Here is an 11,189-nt window from a genome sequence, read left to right as displayed (position 1 = left end):
TTTTTTTGTTTTTTTTGTTTTTTTTTTTTGAAACACAAACCAGGAGGATCTTTTAGCATGCCAAGGGTTGCAAAGAAGGCAGGCATCTGCTTGCTGGCTTTCCCCTAGAGCTGCAGAGCTCCCTGTGATGCTGGCTGCAGCGTTTCCATTATTCAAAGGCAATGGCATGGCAGGCGTGACTGATCCCAGCCAAGGGCACTGCGCTGGCACAGGGGCTGAGAGCACAGCTCCAGCCAGATGTTTGTAGCCCCTTTAACTGTTTACTCTGCTGAATGCTTCTGCTGAAGTAGTGGCAAGGGCTTCTCTGCTGGTGGAGTAACATGACTTGGTTTCGGAGCAAACGTTGGATTAAAGCAGTCACCAAAAGCAGAGAAAGAAATGCACAAGGGAGTGGGGATGACAGCTAGCACTCCACGGAATAAAGCAAGAACATTTCTGGCTGCACACAGTAATGAGAAACAGCAAATCAGGCCAGAAGAGCCCATTATCACAATCATTCTGTTTACGGTATCACAATTCACAGTCTGGCATGTAAATGCTGAATAGATCCAGCTGCTTGTAGGAAGACAACTGTAACAGCAGCTTGCAGCTCCGTGTCTGGACCCAGGACAACAAAACCCATCACACCTCTGTCAGCATTTTCTTCTCTTTATATCCCTGGTTATTGGGAGGAATGAAGTTGGCATATTTCATGGACTCCAGGTCTTCTGCTTCCAGGAATTCAGATTTGCTGAGGGACTGGTTACTGTCCCCCTTCTTGGGCTCAGAGAAGGGTGACTGTTGCTGGCCACAGGTGACGTGGGTGTACTGGCACTGCTCTTCGTGGTCAGTCTCTCGGTGGTAGAAGTAGTTGAAGTTGGACACGATGACAGGGACAGGCAGGGCAATGGTGAGCACACCAGCGATGGCACACAAGGAGCCCACAATCTTGCCACCAATGGTCATGGGATACATGTCCCCATAGCCCACGGTGGTCATGGACACCACTGCCCACCAGAAGGCATCAGGGATGCTGGTGAACAGCGAGTCAGGGTCGTCAGTCTCTGCAAAGTAGACAGCGCTGGAGAAGAGGATCACCCCGATGAAGAGGAAGAAGATGAGGAGGCCCAGCTCCCTCATGCTGGCCTGGAGAGTCTTCCCTAAGATCTGCAGCCCCTTGGAGTGCCTGGAGAGCTTGAAGATCCTGAAGACCCTGACCAGGCGGATGACTCTGAGGATGGCCAGGGACATGGCTTGCTGCTGGCCCCCATTGTTGCTGCTGCTCCCGGGCTGCTGCTTCTGCTGCTGCTGCTGGGCCAGCTCGGTGCCCAGGGTGATGAAGTAGGGGATGATGGCCACGATGTCGATGATGTTCATGATGTTGCGGGAGAACTCGGGCTTGCTGGGGCAGGCGAAGAAGCGCACGAGGAGCTCGAAGGAGAACCAGATGATGCACAGGGTCTCGATGAGGAAGAAGGGGTCCGTGAAGAACGGGCCGGAGCCGGCGGCGGGACGCAGGGGCGGGGGGGTCCCGCTCGGCGGCGGCAGCGGCGGCAGCAGCAGCGCCTCGTCCCCCAGCGGCGCAGCCTCCCCGAAACCGGGCTGGGGACCCTTGGGCTCCTGGCGGAACTCGGGCAGGGTCTCCAGGCAGAAGATGACGATGGAGATGAGGATGACCAGCACGGAGACGATGGCGATAGCCCGAGCCGGCCCGGAGCTCTCGGGGTACTCAAAGAGCAGCCAGACCTGGCGCTGGAAGTGATGCTGGGGCAGGGGCTTCTCCTCCTCTTGGATGAAACCCTCGTCCTCCCGGAAGGTCTCGATAGCCTCCTGGCCGAGCTGGTAGAAGCGGATCTCCTCCAGGAAGATGTCGAGGGGCACATGGACCGGCCGGCGGAGCCTTCCCCCGGACTGGTAGTAGTAGAGGATGGCGTCGAAGCTGGGCCGGTTGCGGTCGAAGAAGTACTCGTTGCGGAGCGGGTCGAAGTAGCGCACCCGGCGGCTGGGGTCGCCCAGCAGCGTGTCGGGGAAGATGGAGAGGGTCCGCAGCTGCGTCTCGAAGCGCAGCCCCGAGATGTTGATCACCAGGCGCTCGCTGCTGCAGCAGCTGCCGCCGCTCCGCTCCTCGCCCGGCGCCTCCGCCTCCGCCTCGCCGCCCGCCCGCGGGGCCGCCAGCGCCAGCGGCTCCTCCGCCCGCATCGCGCCCGCTCTGCCCTGCCCTGCCCTGCCCTGCCCTCCTTCCTTCCTCGCTTGCTTCCCCTGCCGCCCTTCGCCGCCCCACCGCCTCGCCCCGCTCGCCTTCAGCGCCCGCCGCCCGCCGCCATCCGCCTGTTGCGCCTCGCTGCTCGGTGCGGGGCTCCTCCTCCGGCCGGGGCTCGGGGCACCGCGCTGCCGCCGCTGCTGCTGCCGCTGCTGCCGCTGCTGCTGCTGCTGCTGCTCACACGCACAGACACGCGGGGGAGGGAGGTGCAGGAGCACACACGCGCGGTGTCACACGCGGGGACAGGGACACGCGCAGGAGACCCGGAGACACAGACGCGCACGCCGCCGACACGCTCCGCTCCAGACGGATGCGCGCACCCGCCGGCGGGGGATGCTCGCCCCACCTCTCCCCCCGCCCGGCAGGACGCAGCAGGTTTTGGGGGCGAGACCCCCGAGGGGAAGGCGCTGGGGGTCTGCTCTCCGGCCGGCAGCTGCTCCAAAGGGCGGCACCCGCGATTCGCCTCTCCCCGCTGGAATGCCGCCCGTGTCCCTGCAGGCAGAGCCCCGCTGCCGTTCCCGTCCCGACCCCGCCGCTGTTCCCGTCCCCGCCGCAGGCTGGGGTTGACCTTGAGGCAGTCACTCCGTGCCTGTGGCTCGAGAACCTCCGTTTATAAATGTCACTGCCATGATGCAAGCGCGACGGTGGCACCGGACCATCGGCAGATGGAGAGAACCTGCCGCGGTAAACAGTGCAACAGGGGAAAGGCACGGGCAAATGCAGTTTCTCTCCTCGTTTGGGGTGGATCAAGTTTGCCTCTTTTCCCATATATCAAACACGTGAGCTTGCTATTTTTTTTTTTCTTTTTGGTCCACCACCGCACAGTCAGCACTAAAATCTCCCCAAAATCAGTATCTGCATTTTACAAGCGATCAGACTACCAGTTATTTTGGCTTTAGAAACCTGTGGCTTGCCCCGTCCCTGTCACGCTCGGCATTTGAAAGCGGAGAGAAACTCACGACACTGTAATTTCCCCTGAAACAACCTGAAAATGGGGCTAACAGGTGACACTGCTTCCATCCTTCCCAGGACAAAAGTCTCTTTCCCTTGAAAGCCCTTTGTCGGTGCTAAATGTTATTAACCAGGCTTTTATCATCACAGCATCTGATGCCTTTGCTGGCTGCAAGCCATGTGCTTAGCCTACACCATCTCTTAGCAGCACGGATCTAGAGGAAAACATTCCTCTTTTTACCTCTCCCTCCTAAGTAGCTGGCAATTCCTGGTTCAGGCTCTGGACATTTTGACCAGCTGACTGTGACTGCTTTCTCTGGCTCTGTTCTCAGGTAGGAGGTGAATATGATTTCAATGCCACTTAATCCCCTTTCCTTTCTTACTCATTAGCATTGAAGACGGCTGTTGCACAATAAAGCATGTATTTTCATTTATGGGGAGATGGCTGTCACACGAGGGAGCATATTTTTATTTCATATTATGCATAATTGGGGTATGGCAGCCAGATGAAAAAAACTTTCCTGGAGAATATACCTATTCTAAAAAAAAAAAAAAAAAAAAAAAAAAAAAAAAAAAAAAAAAGAATCGATGTTTGCCTTTGTAATAGTAAAATGCTTCTTGCTGAAATTTCTTTTTCAATTATTACAATGAATTATTCATTCCCGGGATTATTTGAATCATAATTATGATTTATTCATTCGCAGGGTTAACTGTTGAGAAGGCCTTTCAGAACAGCTTTCGGGAGGGAAGGGAAAGCTCCCGAGCTCTCTAAGAGGACGCACAGGGCATGTCAAACCCTGTGCCGGGTTTGAAGGAGCAGGCTTCAGTCAGCAGGGCAGCGTGGAGCTCCAGCACGTTTTGTCAGGACCATTTTCCAGCTCAAATTCCATTTCCCGTGGAATTGACATTTCGCGCTTCCCGTTACCTGGGCGAGCAGCGCTCCAGGCATCCCTGCATCCCTTCCCATCCCATCCCTTCCCACCCTGCTGCCACAGCCCAGCTCCGAGCAGGCACCCTGGCGGCTCCTGGCAGCCCTTCAGGAGCCCTGTCCTTGCTCTGGGTGCCCTGATCTCGGTGTTACAGGCAGGAGCCCTGGCGCCGTGCAGCTCCAGCCTGCTCCCGAGCCGTGCCTGTGCAGCCACACCCCTCACTGCTATATTAAGAGGCGATGCCAGCTGCCACGATCCAGCCTCCGTGCGGATCCTGCTGGGCCAGCAGCTCCCGATGGCACACGGTTTGCAGAGCTGGAGATGTCGGGAGGGACAAGAACAGCGTTCCCAAAAGGCACACGGCTGCACCATAACACTCCCTGCAGAGAGATTTGGGTGCTGGCTCTGAAGCCAACTGCACCACCTCAGGGTGCCCCTAAGCTGCTCTTTGAGGCAGTGTTTGTGGTCACATCTCCAAGCTCAGGTGTGGCACCTCGCTGTGGTTCAAGATTTTATGATGACCACATCCTCCTGCAGGCTGTGTTGGTCATTAATGGCAAGGGGCACAAAGATCCCTTCAGAAACCCATGGGGAAAATCGTTCTGACTAGCACAGGACACCCAAAAACTGGAGGACATTGCTAATCTGCAGAACAGGATTTCAGTTTCAAGCATTCCCTTGGATGCACCCCAAACGTGGCTCAGCATTTTGGGTAACACTGCCACCCTTTGGATTTCCTTTAGCTCCCCTTTGCAGGATTTGATGTGATCAGCACTGCAGCTGCCAGAAAGTTGTGTCTGTGTAGCATTTTCTCAGGAAAGCCAAACCCAGAGTCCCTCACTCCAAAACTAAGGAATCCCAAGTGGGATCCAGGTTTGAGGCTAGGGCATGCAAAACTCGTTAGCCACTTCCTTGTCTTCCTGCATTTCCCAGTTACCCCATCATCTCCTGAACTTTCCAATTCCCTCCTCCACAGCTCCTGTGCTGCCCCTACCTTCTGCTTCCCACATTCAGGTACTTTTCCCAGTTATGGAGATTCTCACCCCTATAACCCTACTACAGTTTATTCACTTGCTTGCAGCCCAGTAGCAAAATACATTTCATATCCCATTTCCCAAACTCCTTTTGGGGCTGAATGCTCCCCAGTCAGTGCTGGATCACTGGGCCTTCAGCTTGACATGCTTTGCTCTTGATGTGACATCTTGTAACACTCACCCCCATCCAATGAAGAAACAAGAACACCTTCCACATGTGCAGTATATTTTGGTGATCAATGCACCTCTAAAATCATCCATCAACACCTTAATGCACAGCCTGGGAGGCACAACAGAACCTCCCACAGGCTGGAGGCCCTGGGGTAGGATTCATTTCCCAGGAGCCAAAATATTCCACACATCAAACAAATCCCCAGAGTCTAAAAAGAGCAATAGACAGGGAAAAAAAAATTTAAAAATGCAATAGCTGGCAGTGCATCTCCATTTGAAATGGTAATTTACACTTATGCACAGTACCAATTACAGCCAGCTTCATACTTCCCTTCTTACTCAGAGCCATAAATCTATAAATGAGAGTGCTGAACAGGGGAGGGAAGCAGAATTAGCTCGAGCCCTGGAGCTGTTAGGCACAGCACTCGGAAACAGGAGTTCTCCTTGTTTGTTCTCTCACCAGAAAGCAGGAGAAACCTGAAGGATGTTTGTTAACATCCTTCCAGGCATTAGGGAATCAACTGCTGTGGCATCAAATGTTCATGGTCAGATCCCTGAGTGCCTTCAGCCTCTTTATTCCAGTCCAAGGGAAGGCCTGGGTTTGAAACATTGCTCTGCATCTCACAGTATGCCAGACTCACTGAGGATAGGAAAGAGCAGTGATTTCACTGCATATGGGCAATAAAACCTTGGCTTTCCTGTTTGTTTTACACTCCAAGGGGGAAGAAAATAGACAAAGAACTCCCAATTTGTGTAACTGCAGATCTCAGAGCACCAGACAGCAACAAGGTGAGGAGGGTTGGGGCATCTAACAATATCCATCATAATTTCCTGCATCACCACAACGAGCAGGGATAAAAAAAAAACTCTCAGTTTTCTCAAAATAGAAGTAACCCTGGTTATTCTCTGATGGGAAACCATCCATCCCAGTCCTAGAATCATAGAATGGCCAGGGTTGGAAGGGATCTTAAGGACCAGGGGGACATCTTTCCCTAGCCCAGGTTGCTCAGGTGGAGAAAGAACTGCACTTGCATGAAGTGAAGGTGACAGTCACATTCCCTGGATTGACCCAGACTATCCCTGGAATGTTGTCCTTTCTGTGTGTTGAATGAGGACAGGTTCTTGTACTGGCAAACATATATAATAGTATAACTAAAGATTTTGTCACAATACTGGGATAAATGGAGGAGGGGAATATGAAACAGGTTGTACCAAAAACTTTCACAAATATTTCCTAGCTTTCAAGTGCTTCTGTTAACCTAAAGTACCTTTAACACTGTGTTTGTCTAGGGTTTTCCCCCAAAATTCTATCTACAGATGAGTAAATTTTAAACCTTTCTTTTTAAATCCCTTAGGTATTTCCCATATGTTGGGGTTATTTTCTTTTGCCCTTTCCTAGAGAGATGCTGTGGATGTATTTCAGGGGCTTCATGTTTTCTGGGCTGTCAGAGTTTTTATGTGCACAACACAACCCTGTGGTGTGTGAGCAAAGGAATGAGTGTGACAGACAGTGACAGCAGTGTGCAGACCCCTCACCAGGGAAGGATGGAGGTTTCACAACCCTTTGCTAGGCAGCTTCAAAGGACTGAGCTGTACCAATACTGTGTCAGGTTTTGCAGCATCAGATGCAACTGCTTTGACAGCTCTGTTCATTATTCTTCATTCTTTCATTTATTTCCATCCTAGAGGCTCTGAGGTGGTCCCAAGTGTTTCTCCTTCCATTCTTTGCCTCAGCTCCTGTCCATGTCCTATCCTCCCTCCCATTTTCTATCTTCTCCCAGCCTTTTGCTGTTCTATCCTTCCTCATTCCCCAGCTCCTTCTGCTTCTAATCCTATTATTTAACTTTGACTCACACCAAAACTCCCCCTATTTCAATGAAGCCCTGCTTCCATGCAAGAGAAAGGCATGATTTCCAAAATGACAAGAGATTCTTGGGAATTCTGCTGTGGCATCTGGTCCCTTTACATCTGGGTGCTCATCCAGTGCTTCCAAATGTACAGTGAGGAAAATTATTTTAGCCCAAGTCCAGAATGTCCTTGCAAGGAGTTCTGGCTAAGAGCAGGTTGTACAGCTGCCAGTGGCACCTCTGATGCTTTTAGCTGCTGGTGAAATGTTTTCTAAGTGGCCCAGGAAATGATCAGTGCCTTGTATCCTGTGTAAGGATATGTGGAAGGAGAAAGCTTCTGCCTCTTTAAAGCAACCCAGTCAGTGCAAAGAGATTTTCACAAGGGCCTGGAGTGACAGGACAAGGGAGAATGGTCAGAACACTGACAGAGAGAAGAGTTAGATTGCATATTAGGAAGAAATTAGAAATTCTTCCCTGTGAGGTCCTGGCACAGGTTTCCCAGAGCAGCTGTGGCTGCCCCATCCCTGGCAGTGTTCCAGGCCAGGCTGGATGGGGCTGTGAGCAACCTGGGATGGTGGAAGGTGTCCCTGCCCATGGCAGGGGGTGGAACTGAATGATCTTCAAGGTCCCTTCCAACCCAAACCATTCTGTGAATCTGTGGTTCTATGAAAGGTGATAATAAAGGGAAAAACATAAAGAAAAACACCCAGAGACAGAAAGGGATAACTGAGAAATGACAAACATCACCATTTTCCAGTGACTAATTTCAATGGGCAAGATGAGGGCAATGAAGAACAGGAGGAGCCATGACAATTGAGGGGGGTCTGTGAAACTATGGAAAACTTGGGGAGAGTTTAGGAGCTGCTGGCCACAAACAGCATCCCTTAACAACCACCCCTGAGAATTCAGGTTCACCCACTGGAACTTCCACTGAGGGCATCTCTACAGTCACATGCACTTGCAGCCTGTTTAAACTTTATTAAAAAGATAAACAAAACCAAAACAGACAAAACCCAAGAGAAAACCAAGCAACAGCAGCAAAAGAACACCTCAGCCATGAAAATTTGTTGCATTTATATTTGTTAGTCATTACAAGTTCTTACAGGCTGTTAGATGTTGCCTGTATTGTAACAAAACTCACTTTATTTTATGCTACCCTGTATTTTATTGAGAGGGAACATTAAAGGAAGATTTAGTGAGATTTGTTTTGCTCTGATGTGAACTCTCTGGTGTGTCATGCATCCATCCTGCCCCCTCTGCCTGTCCACAGTCCCAGCCACAGAGAGGAGGGAGAGGATTTGGCCTTCCTGTAACCTCGAATTGCCCTTCACAGGGATCTCTGTTCACCCTGGAATGGAAGTGATGAGACTTCCAGAGCTCATCTGGCTACAAAAGAGCCACAGCTGTGTTCCTTCTCTCACCTCAAGCTGCCTCTCCCTCCATCCCATCTTAGCTCTTTCCAGAGCTAAGAAATCCTCAGGGATCTCCATAGTAAAGCTCTGACAAGTCTCTAAAGATATGCATGTTAAAAAAAAAATAAAAAAGCATTGAGCAAATTTTCTTCCAGGATGGCAGAAAGCACCACGATGTCAGAATAGCCTCCCTGCCAAATTTTCTGGCTCTGCTCAAGAAGTAGGAGAGCTTTGTAGCAAAATGAGTATAATAACTTCTGACAGGCAGAGCAAAACATTTTCCACCAACTTTGTTTCAGAGACAGCCAAATATTATTTCCCCCCCTGGTTTGTTTTAGCAGAAGCTTTCCAAATAAAAACAAACAAGCTAATTAGCTCAGAGGTAGACAGGCATCATGAAAATGTCTTATTTGAGCAGTCTTAAGATCAACAATAAATTTCCAGCTGGGGCAGAGAGGGCTTTACCAGACTCCTCAAACATAACAGTAGTATGATCATTGAACTCAGTATTTTGGGATTATAATTACTGAATATAAAGCAAATAGACACCAAATTCAAATAAAGCTCAGCCTGATGTACAAAACCCAGTACCAGACTAAATCCATTCACACAGCATTCCCACTTTCTTGGCCAAGAGGGCAGAAATAACTTCCCCTCTTCTTGACAACTGCAACCTGAAGTCAATCTTCAAGTGCACAAAAATAAAAGATGTAAGATCAGCCCTGTAACAAAAGCATGAAAATTGCTGGACAGCAGAGGAGCATTGCAGAGAAGCTGAATAAAAAATGTGAGAGTTACAGAGAAGGTGAGGAAGAAAAATATCTGACAGGAATTGCCCATTCAAAGATCATTTGTGTCTGTTCCTGGATTTTCTGGAAACCACTGGAGAGCCACAAGTTCTGATTCTTTCAGTCTGAATCAGATTTCAGAGAAAGAGGAAGAAGCTAAACATAAATGATCCCATTGCTCAGTGAGGTGGAGAAGGTAGAGAAAAAGGACAAGAAAAGGTCGGAGGTGCTGACTGCTTTTTTGGTCATTTTTCCTTTAGTTTTCCTAATTTCCTCCCTTGTTTTATCAGGAATACAGTGTTGTCTCATCCTTAAGTGTCCATTATCTAGGAAACAAAAGCCATTGCACTTCCCTGGCAATGTCCTGTGCTACAACTTAATGGAACCTGAACAATGTGTTAAACTGCAATGGAAAAGAGCTACACTGCAAATTTGTCTGATATGAGACCTCAATTTTAGTTTTTTTCGAGATTTGGGATTTGCCAGAGTCAATGTTTTAGGCACTGGATGCAGTTTAAAGCCTTCTGTGTCAGTCTTGAAAGCAGACCTGGGAGCACTTTGCTGCAAAGCCTCTCTGAGAGTAAGAGTTTCCAAGGAAAGGCTTTTTCCAACTCCAGCTGCTGCTTGCAGAACACACCTACAGCACCAATACAAGATTATCTCACTGGGATGTGACCAGCCTCTGGAAAGCCTCCTCAGAAGGGGAAGAAGAGTTTCAGGATCACCAAGAGCCAAGGAAAAAAGCACTGTGTCCTAGTGCTGGTGTCAAACCATAGACATGGAGCTGGCACCTAACAGCAGATTAAAGCAAGGGCTGGAGCTCTGTGCACAGCCCAGAGCAGTGAATCACACTCCTCCTGTGACATCTCTCCTGTTAGATCTGGCTTTTCCACTTATATCCAACAGTTTCCTCATGGCTGCCAAGCCAGCACTCAGCTCTTGGGACAAGGAACAGCAGCACCTCTTTATTTTATTTTATTTTATTTTATTTTATTTTATTTTATTTTATTTTATTTTATTTTATTTTATTTTATTTTATTTTATTTTATTTTATTTTATTTTATTTTATTTTATTTTTTATTTTTTATTTTTTATTTTTTTTTTTAATTTTTTTTTTTTTTTTTTTTTTGGTGTGTGTGTTTTTTAATCCATCCTCAACAGGCACAGGCTGCCTGTAAAACAACTCTTCCTGAAGCACCCTTTGGAGTTTAATGAGAAATCCATACAATTAACTTTTTACAGCATCACCAAGGCAAGGCTTGCTGTGAAGATGTCAGCACCCAATGGACCATGATTGTAGGGAACAAATACTACACAATCTGGGACTCAGGAGTGCCTTTTATAGTGACTTAGGTACTATTGGAGGGACAGGCATGGAAGCAGTTTTCCTCAGCTGGTGGAACCCCTCTGACCTCTTTTGGGATCACTGGAATGTCAGTGGAGCCAGGCTCTCTAACACTGCTGAGGGATTTTCTGATTTGTAAAATGCTGTTCCAGCACAAGGGTCAAACAAAATTCCTTAATTATAATGCTGATGCTCACTTCTTTAGAAAGAAAGGAGTGGGAACACCTCCCTCAGCCTCAGTTCTCTCTCCCAAGGCTGACAAAATTTTAACTTTTTACTCTAATAACCAGAACCATAAAAGCCTTTTTCCTCTCAAAATATCGAACATCTCTTTAATAACATGTAATGAAGAGGATGTGGCTGAATAATGCAATTCTTTTGCCCCAGTTCTAATACTTTTCCTTTATAGTGCTCATCTAAATCACTAAAAGGAATTAATATTTTATTGCTTTCTATGAAAAATGCATCATGCC

The 11,189-nt window shown here is 48.8% G+C and overlaps 1 protein-coding gene across 1 annotated transcript; it reads right to left on the bottom strand.

Annotated features, from left to right (window-relative positions):
- Positions 1-35: 35 nt before the first annotated feature.
- On the bottom strand, positions 36-2,178 carry LOC130248486 (potassium voltage-gated channel subfamily A member 6-like). The gene has a single exon (XM_056482271.1). It carries the CDS (start codon positions 2,176-2,178, stop codon positions 622-624), a length of 1,557 nt encoding a protein of 518 aa, XP_056338246.1. The 3' UTR covers positions 36-621.
- Between the last annotated feature and the right edge of the window lie 9,011 nt (positions 2,179-11,189).

The sequence above is a fragment of the Oenanthe melanoleuca genome, chromosome 1A (assembly GCF_029582105.1).
Source record: "Oenanthe melanoleuca isolate GR-GAL-2019-014 chromosome 1A, OMel1.0, whole genome shotgun sequence".
Classification (NCBI taxonomy): Eukaryota; Metazoa; Chordata; class Aves; order Passeriformes; family Muscicapidae; genus Oenanthe; species Oenanthe melanoleuca.
This window is presented reverse-complemented; position numbering and strand designations above follow the sequence as displayed.